Raw genomic sequence first — 23,341 nt, 5'->3', positions numbered from 1 at the left:
GGAGTCCATTCTCCTAGAGTTGGTTTGACTGCATGAAGCTTGTCATTCACTGCATCATTCCATGAAGCCTGCCTCTTCTGACGTAAGGACTTTTTGACACTAGGATTAAAATCAGTATACGGTATTTTAAAATCAGTTGGTTCTTGAGTAAGGGCCATTTTAGCAGCACGATCCGATCTTTCGTTACCTTTAATACCAATATGGCTAGGTAACCAACAGTATATTATATTGTGGGAGACACTCAGCTCGGTTTTCTTGACGAGTGTGTTTTTCAATAATGGATTCTCCAGTTTTTTATAGTGTAGTGACTAAGTATTGATAGTGAGTCGGAGAAGATGATGCTGTTTAAAATACGTTTGTTTTCTATATGTTGCAGAGCAAGGTCTATTGCTCTGATTTCGGCTGAAAAAATTGATGTTCCATTTGGTAAGTGAACTTGCACTGTGTGATTTCCACAAACGAAGGGTGCAGCAGCCTTTTCCTCATCCTTTGATCCATCGGTGTCAATTCTTGTGTAGTTTTTAAATTTGGTGAGGAGTTCATGGTAAGAGTTGTGGAAGACAGAAGGGTTTGTCTCCGTTTTTTTTCGAAGATGGACGTTTTCTTAATTTTAGAACGGTCTATGTTTGTACTGTTAAGGATGGATAATATTCTATTGCCAAAGTAAGGTATGGCGTTTGGTTTATTTTCGTGTAAGGTTTTGTATTTGGGTTGAAAAACAGCCGAATAAGCAGGATTCAGAGGGTTTGATTTTGATTTGAGAGCATACTGTGCGGAAAGCATTTCTCTACGATGTGATAACGGTGGTTCGATCGCTTCAGCTAGTAGGCTTTCACACGGGGATATTTTAAATGTTCCCAGAGCCAGTCTTATTCCCTGATGATGAATTGGATCAAGCATTTTAAGATATGACTTTCTGGCTGAACCATACACAACGCAACCATAGTCCAGTTTGAAGCGAATAAACGTTCTATATAAATTGAGTATGACTTTTCTACCAGCACCCCAGTCAGTGTGCGCTAGTACTTTAAGTAGGTCAAGTGCTTGTAAGCATTTAGCTTTCAAGTTCTTTAGGTGTGGAATAAAAGTCAGTTTTCTGTCAAAGATAATACCTAAATATGTTGTTTCCTTAACAACTGGAATAGGTGTTCCATCCAGCGTGAGTTTAGGTTTATCGTGGTGTCGTCGTAACTGACAGAAATGCATACCGTTTTTGATTTCGAGAATTTGAAGCCGTTCGTACTAGCCCAATTTTGAATCTTGTTTATATTTTGCTGTAGTTGTTTTTTAATTGTATGCATGTGCTTTGATAACATATTAAAAAACCATCAACATAGAGCGAGCAATCCACAACAGGAGTCAAACACTTGGTGATGTTATTGATTTTGATATTGAAAAGCGTCACACATAAAATACTGCCTGGGGCACACCCATCTCATGCTCGTGCAGATCTGAGAGAGCAGAGCCCACTCGTACCTTGAATTCTCTGTCTGAGAGAAAGTTGGATATGAAAGAGGGCAGACGGCCTTTAAGACTCAGATGGTGCAGGTCATTTAGTATCCCGTACTTCCATGTCGTGTCATATGCCTTTTCTAAATCGAAGAAAACCGCTACTAAATGTTCTTTCTTGATAAATGCGTCGCGAATAAATGTTTCCAGTCTAACCAGATGATCATTGGTGCTCCGTCCATAACGAAAGCCACTTTGGAAAGGATATATTAAACTGTTAGTTTCCATGTACCATACATAAGCTCTGATAGCGAGAACAGTTGTTTATAACTTTCCGAGTTGTTGGATGTGAATTTTAAACGTGACTTTTCTATTTGAGTTTTTATTTTCGGAAGACTTCTGAATAATTAGCTGATGAGGATTTTTTAGAGAATGTGTCAGCAAGAACATTTGCTATGTCACGTTTTGAACTAAAATTGTTATTGTTCAGTTTCAGATGTCGGAGAGAATTGTGTTTTCTCTTTCCGTTTATTTTGAGGATCGTGTCCCAAACTTTCTTAATAGAGTAACGAGAAACATATTTCTTCCATAATGCTCGTTTACTTTCTATGATTGTGCGGTGAGCTTTGGCCTGGAGAATACAATATTTGCTTAAATTTTCGGGCGTCGGACGATTGTTAAATGTTTTCAATGCTTCTCGGCGTTGTCTAATGGCTTCATTACATTCCTTAGAGAACCAAGGTTGTGGGGTTCTTTTACAGTTTGGTGAGGATTTGGTGATAGATTCTTCTCCAATCTCGGTTAAAATAGATGTAAAAATGTTGAATATGATCATTAACATTGAAAACTTATCCTCATTTAGCCTAGTTTTACAGAGTGTTTTAAATTTAGCCCAGTCGGCCTTTCTTTATATTCCATTGTGGAATTACGTCATCAATTGTAGAGTTAATATTTTCAAGGAATATTGGAAAGTGATCACTGCTGTGAAGGTCATCAGCGACCTTCCATTCACAGTCCAAAAACAGCGAAGGAGAATATATTGTCATATCGATACATGTGTATGTACCCGTTCCTGGGTGTAAATAGGTCAGTGATTTGGTGTTATATAGACACAAATCGTGTCTGGAAATGGAGTCTTCTATTTTGCATTTGCAATTTCATTTGCATCTCTCTTTCTTCTGTCTGTTTCTGCATTTTCAAATGCATTTTTCTCTCTGCTCTTTCTCATTCTTTTCTTCATTTTGCGTTTGAAATTTCATCTTCATTTTTTTCTTTTTGAATTTGTCTCTCTCTTTATTTCCTGCATTTACATTTTCATTTCCAGTTCTTTTTCATCTTGTAGAATTTGCTTTCTCTTTCTTCCTTCTTTAATTGTATCCGTATTTGTTTCTATCTTTCCTCCTTTTGCAATTAAAGCTCAAGGTTTCTTGACTCCATTTAATTCCTGTATTTTAATTTCAATTCCGTAATTTGCAAGTTAGAGGCAGATGAAAACTTACTTAAAACCAAACCACTTTTATCTATAATATTCTTCTCTACCAGATACTGGACCTAAATATTTTCGATTTCTTATTTTAACAAGTTGGAGCAATTGATCATTTTCAAGGACTCTAACCGTTCCAAGGTAGGATTTTGAATAAAGTTTTCCACTTGAGATAACATTGTGAAAGCCTATTGGTTTCATTATGTACAATCAAAAGAGCAGGGATATAAAAATATCCGATACAAAATAAATTTAAATTTCATAACAATTTCAATTTCTCTGAAACTTTTATAAAATTCGTATCCCATACCAGCCCCCAATTTTGGTTACGACTCCATGATCACAAAATAAGTATCAGAATAAAGCAAAACCATCGATGTTATAAATGAAAATATGAGAGGAACCCACACCATTATGAAGTGCATCCAAAATAATCCTGATCAAGTTCTATGAAAGTCCAAATAAATTCCGTATCGATTTTAAAACCAGAAATGTACTGGTCTGCCAAGCATCGAGACGTTGTTAAGACGGCGTTGTCTAAAACTCCTTTGAACAAAACACAACAGTTCCAGAATAATATTATAGTCGAAATAATGAGCACTTTCTAATTCCCACTTAAAAGTCCATACACATGATTTTCCTATCGAATAATATCTAAGTACAACATAAAACACATCTGCAGATTTACAACAGGAACACAAGAATGATGATGACTCCAAAACAGGAATGATTGAATCAATGCGTTCTTGTATCAAGTAGTCATTCCACTGTTGATCTTGAAAACGTAATCTTTATCGGTTAATTTTGTCTGATTGAAAGTCTTATCCATTTTGTTCATTCAAACTTCTATTAGTTACTTGATATGCGTATGAATGCTTTGAATTATTGCTCATGTATGATATTCACATCTGTTCAAACCTGACGTCAAACTCCTCTGTTCTGACTTTCACTGTCTTGTATGTGACTCCTGTTTTCTTTACTCTTGATACTTGCTGATGTAGGTAATTGTCTGTTCATTCGAAGCATAAATCATCAAAACTTGAACTCTGTCATGTTCATTGGTTTTCTTGATCTGGTGTCTAGATTGATTCGTACCGCTCTATTTCGTCATTTGCTCGAGCACAGTCTGCCCCTCCCCAGGACTTTCAGATTCATAAACAGCAGCGAAGAGGCTCCACTTTCCTCATGTCCTGCATTGCTTTCCATACGTTAGGCAGTCTCTTCCTTCTCTGTGTACTCGGCCCAGTCCGCCGAACATGCATGCCTGGCAATTATCAACTTGTTCGCTGTGCGACTTCCATGTGTTTGATGTTTTCAACAACCATGGTTTTGAGATGTTTTGTAGCTGCCTCTTTTCTGTTATACTTTTCTCTTCAGATTTCTTCTTCCATAGTAGTATCCATTATCTGTGCTGACGTGTCTTCTGGGTAAAATTCCGTGTTTGATCTAGAGATTAACATGAAAAACAATGCTGATACTTATGATGTTTGTTGAATGCGTCACACACAGTTTGAGTTCATAAAGTGACGAAGTGTACTAGTTTATAATGAGTGTTTCAGATGTTGGTAGCTAAGATTGGTCAGTTCCTTCTATCCACCATGACCTTTATCAGGTCGTAGAGGCTTAAACTGCGTATCAAGAAAAGGTATAGCCCAGCAAGCATTCTATAGTCCAAAATATAAATCCATTTCCCTAAAATACAAGTCAAACAAAGCGAAAGAATTAAAAACTTTTACAGTGTGATATGAATTCCTATTATTTCCTAAATAACAATTGATTTCACTGTAAACCGGAAGCGATCTAAAGGTATTCCTAATGAAGGTTCTAATGTGTGTTGGTCTTAACACTGCGGAGAAACACTGTTCAATTATTTATTTTTTTATTTCAAGGTAACTCCCATAAAACTGAATGTCACAAATGTCCTTGAATAATTTCGCAATAATCGAGCAACGTACTGTCTGCAATTTCAACGTTCACTTAACCTGAATTCTCTCGTAACTATGATGAATTTGAAATATATCTGAAGAGTGTCACACTGAGTACTGAATTCCTTTATATCGCCACTATATACACATCATATCAACTGTTCCGAATCACTAGAGAAGATTCCGTGTATTTAAATTATTATGGGTTGTGAAATATCTTTAACAGTCATTGTCTGGCTTTCTATGGGGGCCCCGAGTGGCAGAGTGGTCTAAAGCGCTCTTCGGTACGGATCACTGCCATCTCATCTCTGTCTGCGATGGTTCGAATCTCGGATTCAGCCAATGTGGGTATGTGAGAAAGCTTGCCAGTAGCTTCTCGTGGGTCGGTGGTTCTTTCCGGGGGTTTTTCCGGGTTCTTCCTCCACCATTAATACTGGCCGCCATGTATAGCCTATCGTGTGCTGAAATATTGCGTTAAACCCCACAACAACAACAACAACTGGCTTTCTATACTAGAGTCAACCAGCAACTAGGGTATGCATATTATCTCTAGAGTATAAATGTTCTCCTGTGATCACGTAAGGTTGAGATCACCTCATTCAACTACTTCGTGGTATAACTTAACCGAATTAGTTGTTGATATGAACTTGGCAACTCGATCCTGATTTACGAAAAAGTACATACACGTACTCTTCTTATCGTACAGGCCAGCCACAGAATTAAAGAATTTTAAAAAATGTGCCATTAACCCAAATGACTTAAATAAAACTATATTATAAAATTAATAAATAGTATAGATATCGGTAAAACTGTACCTTCGAATCAAAAGAAAATATTATTATTAAGTGTATGCAAATCCTTGGTGAGTCTTTTCTCCTTGGCCGCGAGCAACTGAATTTATTAATATAATATTGTTGCTACATTCAGGCCTATATTAATGATTATAAGTACACTTCAACAGGAATAAGATCATAGCTCGCCACTACATCGTGCAAAATGTTCCGCTGATATTGTTTTCTGTGTTGCAAAGTTAGTGTGAGAATATGTTATACTAACTGGGCAAAGTTAGTGTGAGAATATTTTATACCAACTATGCGGAGTTAGTGTCAGAATATTTTATACCAACTGGGCATAGGTAGTGTGAGAATATTTTATACCAACTGGGCAGAGGTAGTGTGAGAATATTTTATACCAACTATGCGGAGTTAGTGTCAGAATATTTTATACCAACTGGGCATAGGTAGTGTGAGAATATTTTATACCAACTGGGCAGAGGTAGTGTGAGAATATTTTATACCAACTATACAGAGTTAGTGTGAGAATATTTTATACCAACTATACAAAGTTAGTGTCAGAATATTTTATACCAACTATACAGAGTTAGTGTCAGAATGTTTTATACCAACTATGCGGAGTTAGTGTGAGAATATTTTATACCAACTGGGCATAGGTAGTGTGAGAATATTTTATACCAACTATACAGAGTTAGTGTGAGAATATTTTATACCAACTGGGCAGAGGTAGTGTAAGAATATTTTATACCAACTATACAGAGTTAGTGTGAGAATATTTTATACCAACTATGCAGAGTTAGTGTGAGAATATTTTATACCAACTATGCAGAGTTAGTGTGAGAATATTTTATACCAACTGGGCATAGGTAGTGTGAGAATATTTTATACCAAATGGGCAGAGGTAGTGTGAGAATATTTTATACCAACTATGCAGAGTTAGTGTGAGAATATTTTATACCAACTATACAGAGTTAGTGTGAGAATATTTTATACCAACTATACAGAGTTAGTGTCCGAATATTTTATACCAACTATGCAGAGTTAGTGTGAGAATATTTTATACCAACTATGCAGAGTTAGTGTCAGAATATTTTATACCAACTGGGCATAGGTAGTGTGAGAATATTTTATACTAATTGGGCAGAGTTAGTATGCGAATATTTTATACTAACTGGGCAGAAGTAGTGTGCGAATATTTTATACTAATTGGGCAGAGTTAGTGTGAGAATATTTTATACTAACTGGGCAGAGTTAGTGTGCGAATATTTTATACCAACTGGGCAGAGGTAGTGTGCGAATATTTTATACTAATTGGGCAGAGTTAGTGTGAGAATATTTTATACTAATTGGGCAGAGTTAGTGTGCGAATATTTTATACTAATTGGGCAGAGTTAGTGTGAGAATATGTTATACTAACTGGGCAGAGTTAGTGTGCGAATATTTTATACTAACTGGGCAGAGGTAGTGTGCGAATATTTTATACTAATTGGGCAGAGTTAGTGTGAGAATATTTTATACTAATTGGGCAGAGTTAGTGTGCGAATATTTGATACCACCTGGGCAGAGGTAGTGTGCGAATATTTTATACCAACTGGGCAGAGGTAGTGTGCGAATATTTTATACTAATTGGGCAGAGTTAGTGTGAGAATATGTTATACTAACTGGGCAGAGTTAGTGTGCGAATATTTTATACTTACTGGGCAGAGTTAGTGTGAGAATATGTTATACTAACTGGGCAGAGTTAGTGTGCGAATATTTTATACTAATTGGGCAGAGTTAGTGTGAGAATATTTTATACTAACTGGGCAGAGTTAGTGTGCGAATATTTTATACTAATTGGGCAGAGGTAGTGTGAGAATATGTTATACTAACTGGGCAGAGTTAGTGTACGAATATTTTATACTAATTGGGCAGAGGTAGTGTGAGAATATGTTATACTAACTGGGCAGAGTTAGTGTACGAATATTTTATACTAACTGGGCAGAGTTTGTATGAAAATACTTTAATATTAAACAACTACCACGGTATTTATAAATGGTAGCAAATTCACAGATTTATGCGCATACCATTTTGAAAAAACTTACGAGTGTATCTGATTCTGGGATTAATTTTTCAGATCAGTGGAATGTGCGTAATGTTACACCAAAAATTAAGTCGTTGTCTCCATTATATGCATTATATAGATTTGTCAAGGAGGTCCAAAATATTTTGTATAATTTTTGGAACACGTATTGAGAGCGTATTGATAAATCAATCAGTTTAGGAATGATCATGGACTAGAAACGATGTAAACTTACGGAATCATATAAGAACACACCTTAAGAAAACAAACAATAATGTACAAGACAAAATCCAATAACTGGCATTAGCTAGAGCAGATAGTGACATGAATGAGGAATATTATAATCATGACAACAATCAGACAATAAGCAAATGTAGTATCAGTAGTCAAGATCGTCAAGAATAAAGTAGAGACCTGATTTCAGCATTATAATATATGGAATCAAAAATAATGTTTCGTAATAATACGAAAGTTAAAGAAAATGAAAAGCATTGGCTGGATACACAATGTTATTAGTTTTATACAAATATATACACATACAAAGACAAAGAATAGTCCAATTCCATTCGGACGCAATCAGTGCAAAGTGTATTGATTGGAAAACGTGAACTATGTGGTGGAACATATAATTATGAATACTTAAATTCACATTTACTATCGTTACGTGTTGGTCTAGATATTCAACCATGTCTTAAAATTGAGAAAACACCCGACAACGTTGATGGAAAAGATTCCGAAGTCGATGAAACAGGAATGATCAAAGTTACAATTTCTGATCATAAAGCAAAAAATCTTAACAACTTTACTGACAGAGTTTGCATTTCGACAGAAGGTTTTCCTTGTATACCAGTAAGCCTACCGTAATTCAACTAAGGTAACCCGTGCGAGAACGTGGGAACACTTCACCTATTGTGAATGTTTCATCAATCCACAAGAAATAGTAAGCCAATCATGTTCAAGCATTTATTTATGTTTTCAGTAAAGTTTAGATTTGCGCGGTATCACCGGTATACAAGTTTACCACAATATATTTTTCCGGTGGTACGTACCAGGTACCTTCTCAATGTACCAGTACTTCGGTAGTTTTTAGTAAGGAATGTACGGAAATTCCCGAGCAATCTTGTTGCAGATTTAATGCAATTAACAAGTTTTCGTTTAACATAGTAACATTCGAACCATTATTCACTTTTTACAAAATAATTGTATTTGTCACAGACTAATTTTAAACATTACAAGTATAATTATATTCATGATCCTTTTAATCACCGTTAGACTAGTGTCACGAATACCAATGATGTAGCCAAATGGGGTCTTGTGAATGGATCAAATCCAAACTTTTGGAAACATTTCGGATTAAGAATCAAAAATATGTCAGTTGTAAATTATTTTGAATCATATGGTATAATTATGTATTCCTTTGTAAGACTGCACGTCACTGGCCAAAACACTCGGGGTCGGATACTGGCTCAGACTCTCCCTCCTGCCATCCAGCCTGCACCTCGCTCTCCACGTTTATCTCTGACTGACTGCTTTAGATTTCGAGAATGTTTTTATGACAGCATGATTTCCACGGAGCATGTCTATCTTGCACGAACACGTTTTCCCTTAAAATCACATCAGTATAGCTTAATTAACATAACCTGTGTTCACTCTTGACAACTTGTACCGCCCAAACTGTTAATACTACGGGCTTGTGTGACAGATGGTATACCGCTATACAAACTTTGTTCACCGCGGATGATAATTACATTTTAACTCTATAAATGTAAAATATACAAATATTTAAAGACAAAGTTTGAGATCACAACCGTTTGATAGGCAAGTAAAGAGGTCTAGCACATGACCTACTGCAGTCTGAGTTACCAATATCCAAATGGCATACTTTGTCTGTTAATAAAGTAAAAAAGACATTGATAAAACAAACCCACAAAAAAAAAAGATTAGGAAGGTGCACACCGAAAGCTTTTAGCATCGTTCTATCCTACATATGGAACCTTTTGGGCTTTTCAAATTGTAAGGGCATAAACTTGTAACATCATTACAGTGGGGTGGTATTTTTCCCTACCCTCAACGAAAGGCGCTCCTACAGTACCAAAAAGATCAGTATGGAATGTCTTCATGGACAGTGTATCCTAACAACAGCGAGTATTTTCTCATTTGGGAAAATTGGTTTTATCATATTACACTGATACCAAGTTTCTTGTGTATATTTCATATATGGTTAGATATACCCATTTTTTCCCCCTCTGCAGCGGAAGTAGCTGGAAACTTGCAGTTATGTTCCCCACCTCTTTGTAATCTCTGTGCTGGAAAAATGACTGATGGTTGCTATAGATTCTTGTGCTACTCACTGGCAGTTATAGCATAGCTGTCCTTGCACATTTATTAATCTAATACAAGGGGCCCCGAATGACAGAGTGGTCTTAAGCGCTCACCGTTATGGATCACTGTCATCTTACCTCCATCTGCGTGGGTTCGAGTCTCGGATACTGCCAATGTGGGTATGTGAGAAAGCTTGCCAGTAGCTTTTCGTGGGTCGATCGTTCTTTTTGAGGTTTTCTCTGGTTCTTCCTCCACCATTTATACAGGCCGCCACGTACAGCCTGTCTTGTGCTGAAAAATGGTGTTAAACCCCACAACAACAATAACAACAGCAACAACATCTAATATATATGACAGGGCTTAGTACTAATAATTAGTGTCTTACTTCGTGGACCACGTCGAGAACACGACTTCGTACATAGGGTTTCAATGAATCCAAGTCTGATGACTGTGCCCGCGTACAAAGGCAGATTTTAGTTGCAAACTTCCAATGAAATTTCAGCTATCACTGTATTTACCTGGATGTAGTTTTATATATATATATATATATATATATATATATATATATATATATATATATATATATACACACACACACACACACACACACACACGTACACAAACAACTGTTTACTCCACGAAGTAAAAACATGATATATTGCTTTCCCTGCGCTAATACCTGATATATTGCTTCAGATGGTACATAATGGTACAAAATGCGCCGTATCTTAATGAAAGGCGATACCTCAAGTTATAACATATCGGTTTTTACAAGACTAAATATATCCGATATTTTGGTATGGAAAGGGATTTTTTATATTTTATAATAAACTTGCCCTTAAATCAAAGCTTATAATATTTAACTCAGTCTTGGCACTCAACTCCTTTCGTAACTCTTCATTTCAATCATATTCATAAGCTAAAAATAGTAATACTAACAATAATAAAAAATAATAGCTTTTCAACGAAAGTTACATGTTTGTATCTGGTAATGATCTCCCATATAGCCATCATGGAAAAGCGAACACGTATGTACTTAACAAAAAAAAAAAAAAAAAAGAAATAAAAATAAAAATAAAAATTAAAAAAAAATAAAAAATATAGTAACATTTTCTTAGTCACTAATTAATCTACAACGGACATAATCTTTATTTATCCAGTTTCTAATAGTACAACATTTAAACACACTTTCACATATACTCACTCTCTATAAAAGCAGTACAACGAATATTCTCGATTATAGGTCGACTCGCCCATACGTCTACCCCACCCTCTTTTGTTGGGCTACAAAACGTAAATTTTTCAATGATCCTTTTATAAGTCGGGGTATATTTTATAAGTCAGATCCTTCAACAGGGGTAACTTGTCAGTGAATCCTAGTTGCTCTTTGAAACAAAAAACAAGCCCAACATTTTAGACAGTTGGATAACATAAATAAAGAAATGTAAAATATAATTATATAATAGAACAGAATATGTCACAAATAAATTGACAATATACAATTTGTCCTAATTAAATCTTCTAAAAACCAGAATGCTTGACATTTTAAATAGATTTATATGATAAATCCATTAATTCAATTACAGGTCACATACCGTATGAAAATAATATTTCATAAAGATGCGATTCATAATATCCATTGATATTTTAATTCAACGCGTCTTGCCAATATAATTGAGGTTAGGTCTTCCTTTATATGATTCACCAATAAATGTCTTTATCTAATGTCATCTGGCACAAAAGTCCAAGAATTCATCTTCATTATCTGATAAAGTTCTGAAATCCTCTATCGTCATTTAGTCATCGTAAATATCGTGCGACTCCATTTTCTTAGCTTCTTTGTCATCTGCGGGTGCTTATGAGTTTGCCTGCTGTAACACTTTGACCATAGCATTTGCACTCCAATAAAGGCTGCAACTGAACACGTGTCAGTTGTGCAGCAAGATCACAGGGAGTCTTAATAACCACCCTGTGTTACTTGGCACTGAGAAAGTACCATGCTCGCGGCTCAATTTAAAGTCGTCACGTGAGAAAAAAAAGAGGGTGCTGCCTTTACAAGTTAAAGGGTTAAGGTCAAATATACATAGTAAGTTGTAGAACTCGACTTGGCACTGAACAAATCCATGTATTAAATTCACGGCTGGATCAAGAAAGATCGTCAACTTGAAAATAAATTGAGTGCTGCCTTTACAACCAAGGACGTATAGAGCAGAAAACGTGGAAATATCACTCGGGAATCAAATCTAACATATTGAAAGAGAAAATACAAATTAAATCAAAACTTTAACTGCATCAAATGCATTGCTTACACTGCAAAACAAAACATATAAATATAAATAGAGGCTTTTAGGACTTGCTCGAAAATGGAAGCAAAATACTTGCTAGTAACACATCAGTGATGGACACTTCACCTTGCTGTGGGTAGCAGTTAATTAATTCGTAATAGCTGCTGATAACAAGTACTGTATAATGAATCCTGCCATGAAACGGATAAGCATGGTGCGTAGTACATACGTATTTCGAAATGAGAATAGTGACATGAACGTAAAAATGTTTGAATTACAAGTTTTTTGTGTACTGCAAACATTCAGAGATTCCAACATTGCTAATAGACTTTTCATTTTTATTTTATGTCGCACTTCTAAGAAAACCCATACTCTACATCGACTAATAAGCCAGAATGGACGGGACTAGCTGCAACAAAAAAGTCAATATAAAAAATTAAAAGAGATTGTTATAAGTAGCCACACATGTGTAAACACAGTTCTAAGTAGGCACACCTATGAATACACACAGCCAGCTCTAAGTAGCCACATATATACATATAAACAGTCAACTTTAAGTAGTAGTCACACATGCATACACACACTCAGCTTTAAGTTGCCACACATGCATACAGTCAGCTCTAAGTAGCCATGAATGTATAGACAGTTAGTTCAAAGTTACCACACATATATGAATACCCAGTCAGCTCCAAGTAACCACATATATACATACACACAGTCAGCTCTAAGTAGTAGCCACACATGTATACACACACTCAGCTCTATGTTCCCACACATATTTCTTACACACAGTCAACTCTAAGTAGTAGCCATACATGCATACACACAGTCAGTTCGACGTTGACACACATATGTGTGTACATACAATCACACATACATCTCAAGCATGGATTCACTATACATTCTAACATGCATATAAAAACTGATAGGAAATGAAATCTAAAATCATTAAACTTCCACGAACTAATGAATGAAATCAAATTCATAGCAGGATATATACCATACAAATTTAGTTGATGATCCAATTGCAACATAATCAGAAAAAGATATCAGTATTACTGATCGATAATTTAAGTAAGTGAAATTTGTTAAAAGTTTACGTGTAATTTACGGCAGTTGGAATTTTTCTAATTTGTTGTGGACTGGCATTCCATGTTAGGGGAAAGAGTAAATGAATTTTTACTTAATTCTTAGCGAGTAAGAACATGATCCCGTTATGTATAGTCCATCTTTCGCTGAGAAATGGCGTTAAAGCCAACATCACATCTGTTGTCATCAACTACATATTTTCCTCGACATTTTGTAATCAATATTCTTCATCCAACCAAAAAAGAGTATGTTTGAGCGATACTGTATACAGGTGTGTGTGTGTGTGTGTGTGTGTGTATGAGAGAGAGAGAGAGAGAGATCTGCAGTGTGGCAGTTTAAAGTGATGTCTAGCATTGGGGCATCATGCTGCAGACATGGAGCACCATGTCCTACCCAGTAACATTATCCTGACGCCAGGCCAGCCAATCCAAACTCTAACCTCTTAATGGTGAGCACCAAGCGAGGCAGCTGCTAGTACCATTTTTATACGTCTTTGGTATGACTATGTCGGGGTTCGAACCAGCAACCTCCTATATCCGAGGCGGACGTGCAGCACACAGGGACTTTAACACTTGAAAAGTTCAGTACATCGACTTAACTTTGTTGAGAAGTGAATGGTGGCGAGTAAAATATTATTATCTAAAATGTGTCGATGCTGTTTTGGGTTTAATGTCATTTTGCAGCACATGAAGGCTATATACATCGACCCACGTTAAGCAACTGGCAAACTTTCTCACATACCCACATTGGCCGAGCCTAAGATTCGAATCCACACGGAGAGAAGTTGTTGTTGTTGTTGTTGTTGTTGTAGGGTTTAATGCCATTTTTCAGCACACGATAGGCTATACATGGCGGCCAGTATTAATGGTGGAGGAAGAACAAGGGAAATCCCCACGAAGAACCACCGACCCTCGAGAAGCTACTGGCAAGCTTTCTCACATATCCACATTGGCCGAATCCGAGACTCGAACCCATGCAGACAGAGGTAAGATGGCAGTGATCCGTAACGGAGAGCGCTTTAGACCACTCGGCCACTCGGGGCCCCCCAGAGAGAAGTGAAATCACAGTAATCGGTAAAGGCAGGCGCTTTAGATCACTGAGCCACCTGGGGATCCGTTAGCTAAAATATGTCATTGACATGCCTGACAGATAAAACGAAGTTCACATTTATTGATGTAGGTCATAAAAAGATCATTTTTCTAGCTGCACTTATAACTTACGTCGACACACATAAGCGATTGTCTTTTGGCATGGTGTGAAAAATCTTATATTTTCACACGAGAAAAGCTTATCAATATATTTTTATATTTAATAGTAAAATATTTAATTAAAACTAAGCGGCATGTCCCTGATTTTGTGCGGCACCTGGTACAAACCTTCTAGCTACATTGTTATTTACTGTATTTCTTCTACTCAATTTTGTTTTTGGCATGTGACCTGCTTTATTTGAATATATATTTCGTTTGTTTTGTTGGGGTGGGGGTTCAAATACACTCAGCAACATTGTTACAATGTCACATATAACATTGCCCAAAATTGCAACGTTTCCGCAACGTATTAAATAGATAGCTACAATTGGTCATTTTTCTAACGTAACCATGCTTCACCTCCAGGCAATGCCGTAGAAACCTTTTGCGTTATAACAGTAAGTACCAAATATCCTTAAATAAAAGGAAATACTAGCTGTCTTATAACGAATCTAAAGATATCTTATAGTATCCTCCATCCATTTATATATAATCATCCATCCGCCTATCTTGCAATTTGTCTATGAAAGAGGCAGAAAAATTAAACATAATTTCCGTAGAATTTCCGTCCCCAAGCTACCCAACCTCTCCTCTTGGACGTTCATGAACTACATCACGTCAACCAGTTTACAAACCACTGTAGCAATATTAATAGTTTTAGTACAGTTGCGTCCCTTAGATAGGTTACCGGCGAGTAAGACAGTACGTTTGTGATCACGACAAAATGGCTTTAAACAAGCTTGATATACAGTCTTTGGATTTGGAAGGAAAGCGTGTTCTTATGAGGTAGGTAAAAATGATAAGTTGCTTATAAAATTAATGTCTTACATGGAGATATTCACAATTCATTTGCTCAAAGCAATGAGTTGAACTGACCTTCACTTGCTGTCCTTCACCTTGGTCTTGCAGCAGTAATGAATTGTCAAACTTCTAGAATTTTTAAAAAGGGAATATATTTTTGCATAATTTGAGAGTGCCGAATTAAAATCTGAACTCATTTTTATAATATTTTTTGTTAAAAAATCCACACGAATCATTCAAACACAACACCGTCCACAGTTTTTAATACTGGTCTTTGGAAGTTTGGTCACTGCAGATTCTTAACCTCAGGCTCGTGTAGGATAACAGGCCAACTGTACATTTCATCTCGGGTTAATAAATATGGTATTTTTGACAAGGTCAAAGCATCAGAAATAACAATGTAACAAGGAAGTCCAGGTATTTATTCCTTTTAAATGTCTACCTGTATTAGAATTTGTTTAGAATAATTCATCTACAGATATTGTTTTTTATGACTGAATGTTTACATAAAATATTTATTTTTCTCTAATATTTCCTGTGAGATGTTAAATACAGTACTGTATATACTTTTTATTTTTATTTATTTTGCATTTGCTTTATTGCACAGTTGGATTGTGCTTGCATTTTTTTGTCATAATAATAACTTTTTTTGTAACTGTAAAAAATTACAATAAAATCACAGACATATAAAGATGTTTATGCAGGGGGTATGGATGCTACAACAACCTGAACTGTGAGTGATCTTAAAAACAGTAAAAAAAAAAAAGTTTATTTTGAATTATTACAGAGTGTGTGTGTATGTGGGGGGGGGCTTATTCTTCAAACAGAAAACAATCACATCTCATCTGTGAAGATACAAGTATAAATTTATATTAGTCTTGTTTTACTACTACAATACTTTCATATCCAAAGGTATCAAACAGGTTTTATTCAATTTTGTAGTAGTAATAATAAAATCAAACTGCTGGTTTCAGCTAGCGGTAGCAGTGATATTTATATTCAGTGAGTATATGGTTACTACCGAAGGAGTCTGACTTTTTATCAGTAAAGTACCTTACAATAAATCACCTGAATGTACTATAAATATATGTATATTTATTATACTGATATGGCGATTTCATCTTGTCACAGATTTTGTTGTACTTTATTGAAAAAACGTCAGACTCTGTGGTTGATACCTCTACCAGGTGCTCAAGGGAGAGAACTGACACACATTTCCAGTTAAAGATGAGATGGAGGGTATGTTATAATACAACCCTATTCCCACAAAACGAAGATAAGTACCACAATATTCTTGGCACATTCTGTATTTAGATACATAAATAAAACCTCTCTCATGTCAAACCCTCCATGTGGATTTTTCATGAAAATATTCTTTGAGCCATATCAAATTTTTACCAGTAACATAGTTTAAAGAAATGCTAAATGGTTTCCTTTGTGCAGGTTATCACATAAAATATTCCCACTATTCATGAAATTATCCAATCAAAAATAAAAGAATGGGAACCCCGTAAAGAGGGGTACCCTCTCTGTACAAAAATAGTAAGATGGTGGCACTCTGCCCGACTGAAGTGCCCTCTAGTTACGTTGTTATTGCTAGCTCATGTTAATTCAATCTGAAATTTGCATTATTTCCTAAATATGGCTATATAGATAAGTTTTGTGAACAGTCACTTGTAAGTAAAAATTGACTTTTTGCATGTTCCAGGCTCTTCTGAAAGCCATTCTCTGCCTCCCCACCAACAATATTAACAATATTCTTGAGTTGTGCACATTTGAAATTGTTAATCTTAAAATCATTGCATACACATAACATCATTCTTTTATATAGACAGATAGATAGATAGAATTGCAGTTTAATATTTTTGCCATTTAAAGGTCACCAGCCATCCTCCAACATATTCCTATTTATATCAGATTTTCATTATATGATTATAAATAGTTATACTCGCACAAAAATAAATAAAAAATTATCAAGGGTAAAGAAGAAATAATAATTTAATTACTCGAAATATAAGTATACAACGCTGTTACTTCCCCTTAGTTACGATTTCCCACCTATAGAGGACGCAACCGGAAATGACGTACATTTATCCCTACAAGACGAAGTACATGCTTCTTGTTGTTGAAAAATAAAACACTATAAACTACGCGGATAGGGAATATTTTAGATGAAACTAATGAAAACTAATTTACTGTTCAGCCTTATATTGGTATGTGTGCAAGACGCACTAGATTGTGTCGCTTTCAAAACTGTTCCATGTTTCAATTTATTTCGAAAATTCCTGTTAATACAGGTAAAAAAGAATCAATCCTGGCTTCCCTGTGTCGGCAGACTTTATAAAAAAAAAAAAGATGAAAGAAATCGGCACACTTAAAGAATCCAAAGGAACCAAATTTGACTTCCTTTTGTCGGCCAACTTCAGAAGAAAAAATCGGCACACTAAAAGATACCAAAGTGAATTTTCCTGGGTTGGTTTGCATTGTAATAAAATAACATATGTATTTGATATCCTGTCGGTAAGTTCAAACAATGAGTTTATTGCTCCATGCCAGCTGTGTTTATCACCCGGGCGTCTATTTGTTTGCCATATGTAATCATAATTCATGTTTTGCAGGGCAAATATTATACACAATAATAACTTGCTTTAATAATACTTTATCATTTGCACTCACATTGAATGTATTTTAAAATAGTGATTCTTTTTTGGTGGTTTGTTTGCTAGATACGGACTTACAATTAACCTGGATAGAATACAATCTGGGTCAGTTTGCAATAAGTAACTTGTCATGCGTAAATGGCAGGTGCCTTCAAGCAATCGGGTGATACTTTCGTCTCATTTGCGATTTTGTTTTTTGACATAAGCGATACACACTACACTAAGGATGCATACGCAAGCCGGCACCCGCTACAAATACGGAGTTCGTGGACATATATTTTTAAAAAATAATTTTCATGTAATGAAAACAGAAGGAATATATGATAACAATGTAATATTAATTTCTTTCATTTTATTTTCAAACAAGTGTATGTTTGTTAATTTATTTTGTACCGTGAGTGTGTGTGTGTGTGGGGGGGGCACAAATTAAACACAAAATTGTTTCCTTTCTAATTTGTACGGAATAATGGAGGAAATATGATTGACAATATTGACAAGTAATGACAAGCTTTCAATTTACTCGTGCAAACACTAAGACACCTTGAAAAATAAAAACAATAAAATTAACTGGTAAGAGCTTCATATTGCAGCAACTAAATACTGACGAAATGCTCAACATTATTCTTCCCCCCCTTCTCTCTCTCTCTCATGTATAATCTAGTATGTATTGTATACAGCTGTGTTACAACGTGAAGCCTAAACTTAAGTATATTTGTTATAATATCTCTTATACAATACCCTTTTAAAAATCTACACGCATTATGTAGAATATTATCTGTTACGTATTTTTGTTTTATAAATGATTATTGATAATTTGACAGGAAGACTTAAACTGAGAACGTCGTTGTGCAGATGCACAAGATATAATTGCAGTTTAGTTTTTGCCATTTTAAAATTTAGTGATATGTTTATTGTTTTGTGCAGTATTACACAGCTCATGAAGTAGAGGCAAGTGTTAAAATGTGGAATCTGAGAAAGAATGAAACAATTGTTAAAGAGAGAAGTACTGTCAGTCAATTTTCTATTCCTTGTGATAATTTTGATAATTAAAAAATGACTTGCATTGGTTTTCTTTTCTTCCAAATTCTGAAAAACAGTTCAACATTTAGTTGTTATCCACCTATACTTAAATGAAAATTTTCGTATGAATTCATGTGTCTGTAGATACAAATCTTACGTAGAGTAGATGGCACTGTCATATCTCAATCAGTCACACATCTCGAGTCCAACTTTGAGAACACATTACACAACAAAAGTTGTACTAATCTAAGTGTAGTATAATGACTTGTCATTATGTTATGATTTGATAACTTGGTATAAATGTCTGCTTTTTCATAAAATGAAGTTTGTGTATTTGAACCATATTTTTTTCATACTGTCCTTATTGTTTACATTTTGAAGCATTGCAACATATCAGAAAGAATGTCAATTCTCGCTCTCATTTGTACCCTTTAAAGATGATGGAATGTAGGGTTTTATGGTAGTGTTCACACATTTTACCATTATTTTTGTAAAATGAGCTCCAAGATATATAAAAAGCAGGAGCAGGCGTTCATATATTTTCATGTTTTGAGTTTTTATGCATTTTGAAAAAGTTGTATTTATTTCCACTGAATATGTTGTGGAAAATCCCCATTGTCGACTACACCTCATATAGACAGGTGACCCTTCAGCCATGAATACATTTGGATGTAATAATGATAGCTTTTAAGATATATATTTGTAAAATGTATGAGTGTAATGACATTGGTTGTGACAGCATCAGTTTTCAACATAATTTTTTATATGAAGTGCTTGGCGCAGTTTGGTATAGGATATAAAAGTTTTTTTTTTTTTAAAGTCTCATATTCATGTAATGAGGAGTATGATAGAAGCACAAATAAAGGAACAATGTAATTATAGAAGGGATATTTAAATGTTACTATTGCCTTGTAAATGTGTTTGTATATATACACCTATAAATATAAGCATGTCTGCAGATTTCACACTTTCAGCACGCGTCAACACTAAATTAGTATCTTTACTTAAAATACTTATTTCAGTAGCAGTAATACCAAAGAAAAAGGTGTCTTATGATTCTGTTTACACAAGATCTAATCTTATTTATTTGATAACTTATAAAAAGAAATATGTTGGACAAACCTAGCTGTCTGTAGTATCTAGAAGCATGAGCAACCATAGACTTAGTGTAAGTCACTTACTGATACATCTTTTTAATCTCAAGTCTCCACACACTTTAATGACAACTTCAGTGTATCCCCCAGGGGTGTAAAATGGAGGGTACAAAAAACCCTTTGGTGTCAAAACTGGGGGTCAAATAAAAAATGGGGGGGGGGTCAAAAATGTACTGACACATTTTCATGCAACTCATACTTTTTCAGCTTGAAATAGGATATTGCAACTTGCACTACTCTCTCTCTCTCTCTCTTTCTCTCGCTCTCTCTCTCTAAACATACAAATACACCAACATGCACAATTAACAAACAAATGCATTTTCCATTCAAAGAATAATTTTATTAGTTCATTTTTCTTTTAAAGTCGTACTTTTAACAGTCTCCTCAACAATATTATAGCCCAACACATTACATATAAGCCAATACAAAAAGCCAAATAAATCTTTTTAACCAAATGGGAGTTAATTTGCTGCCTTTCATCAAATGTGTACTATCATAGGTTTCATTGTACTTCGTCCTAGAACACATTTATCCAAATATCAAGGAGGATACTGATTCATCTTCTTTCTAATAAGTTACACTTGAACTTTAAGATCTTTCTTTTATTGCAGTAAAAGTTAAAAACCAACAAAATCTGCAATGACCCGCTGACTTTGTAATCCAGATAACGCATTTGTCTCTGCAAGTTTACTGATTTCTATGTTGTGAAATAATGTCTTAGGTTATAATGTGTTCTCGAGATATCTTATGGCAAACAAGGTCCTATTTTTAAAAATTCTAAAATCCTGTCATGAAAGGATTATTCACTTTTGCAGTCTTTGCAATCACGCGATCAGAAGTCACACCGGTAATCATAATGAATATTCCAGTCAGGGGAATAATTTTCTCCATTTTTCATTAAAGTTAGATCCACAGTTACTCTTTTGTGTTCTGCTTCTTTCACTTTCTTCACTAATGCTTTTTAGTGCATGACGTTTTAATCTGGCGATCACTTTCTAGTGCAATGAGCCTTGATGTTAAATATCTAGAACAGCTTGCTGAGCTTGATGGAATCGCGAGAAGCTCGCGAGATTAGGGGAAGCTACTCCATCATAACATTGCCTATGCTGGTCTGGTTCATCGTTTTATATGTTCCCTGCATTGCACTTTGCTATACGAATAGAGGAGCGCAAGGCAGGGAGCAAACAAAGCGGGGAACCAGTCAATGCCTATACGCGAAGTATATACGATGCCATCCATTGTCCAATGCATTGGGTATTAAATAAATCATGATCATATTATGAAAATCCTTTGCGTAAAAAAATTGCATGGTAACAAAATGTGTGCGTCAATTTTCTCCAGCGTGCATCCCTGACGCACAAATGTGCGTAAAGGGAAACACTGCAACTTCCATCAATTGCAAGTTTTGTCATTTGAGCAATTCATGTTGTTAATTTGGAAATGGAATTCATATTGTTAAAGAAACATATTGGATTTATTGTCTGGATATTCTCTATCTAGTAGGTTTAATTTCTAAGATTATTTGTGAACTTGATTGATAAATTTATTGTATTTGATCACTTCTGTTGTTCTTTGTGCAGGTCAGAAACATATTCTCAATAACTCGTTTAGCTGGGCTGAACCTGCTTTAAGATCTTCTGCTATCAATATTTTTAGGTACATGCATTTCTGCTTTCAGTGGTAATCTATGATTTGAATCCAAGGGATGTACTTAATTCAGTGAGATGTACCTCATTAACAAAAGCTCCAACTTGACACACTTACATCAATATGCTCATGAGCCTAAATGTGAGCATTGAACCAAACACTGTTCTTGTTCGCTATGTCATGTTGGGATCACATTTCAATGAACTAGGTATTTACAATTTCAAGGCAAAATAAAAATGTAATTGCTGGTGCATTGATACAAAATTCTAATGCAGTAACACATAAAGTAAAAATAATTAACTGGAGTCAAAAGAGAGAGGTACTGTTATATAACAATCCAGGAATGCTCAATTTTCGCCATCATCCAATCAGTATATACACAAATCTGATGTAGGTAGAAACACTAAGAAAACAAAAAAATTCATTAAATGTATTGAATTTTAAAAACAAATTATATTAACTTCTGACATTTCCATGATATAATAATATGTCAGCCCCAAGAGAGGTATAAACACAATTTTTGCTAATATAAGCTTACCTAAATAAATGCATTTAAAACTTACTGCGTGCATCTTATGACGTTGTCTCGGACTTGTAGGTTGGCATATGCATGGGTCATGGGTCACTTTTTAATGTTTATGCCTATTCAGTTTGGGGTGAGGGTTGGCTTACATGCAGACAATCTTATATGCAAGTATGTAAGGTAGCTGACATAGACCTCTTCTATGGCCCATGATTTTACCGCTTTTACCTTTGATAAAAAGCTGTATGGTTGGGACCATTAAATAAGGCTTGGTCGTTTTACTGCAACCACACATTTTTTGTTTTGGCCTCACTACTAAAACACAAATGACTCTTGAGAGTTCGGTTTTGGACCATGCGATTTTCGTGTTGAGTCAAGTGACTCCATAGTTTTGAAATCTATTGAGCACCCTGATGGTGTGCCTGTAACTTTATAGGAAAGATTAGGTTGCTGTTTTGTTTTAAATGTCATTCAGATTTGTCAGAGAGGCTCTGAAGATGTATGACTTTTTAAATACATATCCAGGAAATCTTGATAAATTATTCAGCTTGGGAATTATCTTTCAACAGCAACTTTATAAACTTGGTTAATCATTAAAAAAATGTGAAAAGTCATTATTGCATTTTGTGCAAGAAAGAATGAAGTTGCTGACATTGATTAGACCACCCATTGCATATAATGAAACGAGTAATGAATAGGCTAGTGATGACATTGATATATTTGGTCAGTATATTAGCATTAAGGTCACTAAGGATAAATTAGAAAAATGTTGTCAGCTTAATATGTTAAAACACTAACATCAGTCAGATATATGCATAATAATGAATTCATTTGTAATAATAATGTAAAAAAATTATACTGGACCATGTGAATTGGTGGC

At 35.1% G+C, this 23,341-nt stretch overlaps 1 protein-coding gene across 1 annotated transcript in view; it reads left to right on the top strand.

Moving 5' to 3' along the window:
* Positions 1-15,309: 15,309 nt before the first annotated feature.
* Positions 15,310-23,341, top strand: part of LOC149797488 (phosphoglycerate kinase-like) — a 55,148-nt gene continuing 47,116 nt past the window's right edge. The window contains exon 1 of the mRNA XM_089962299.1: positions 15,310-15,442. Within this exon, the coding sequence (XP_089818425.1) occupies positions 15,381-15,442 (62 nt within the window). The 5' untranslated portion in view covers positions 15,310-15,380. The remainder of the gene's footprint in view (positions 15,443-23,341) is intronic.

The sequence above is a fragment of the Sinohyriopsis cumingii genome, chromosome 6 (genome assembly GCF_028554795.1).
Source record: "Sinohyriopsis cumingii isolate HCF-2022 chromosome 6, ASM2855479v2, whole genome shotgun sequence".
Lineage (NCBI taxonomy): Eukaryota > Metazoa > Mollusca > Bivalvia > Unionida > Unionidae > Sinohyriopsis > Sinohyriopsis cumingii.
This window is presented reverse-complemented; position numbering and strand designations above follow the sequence as displayed.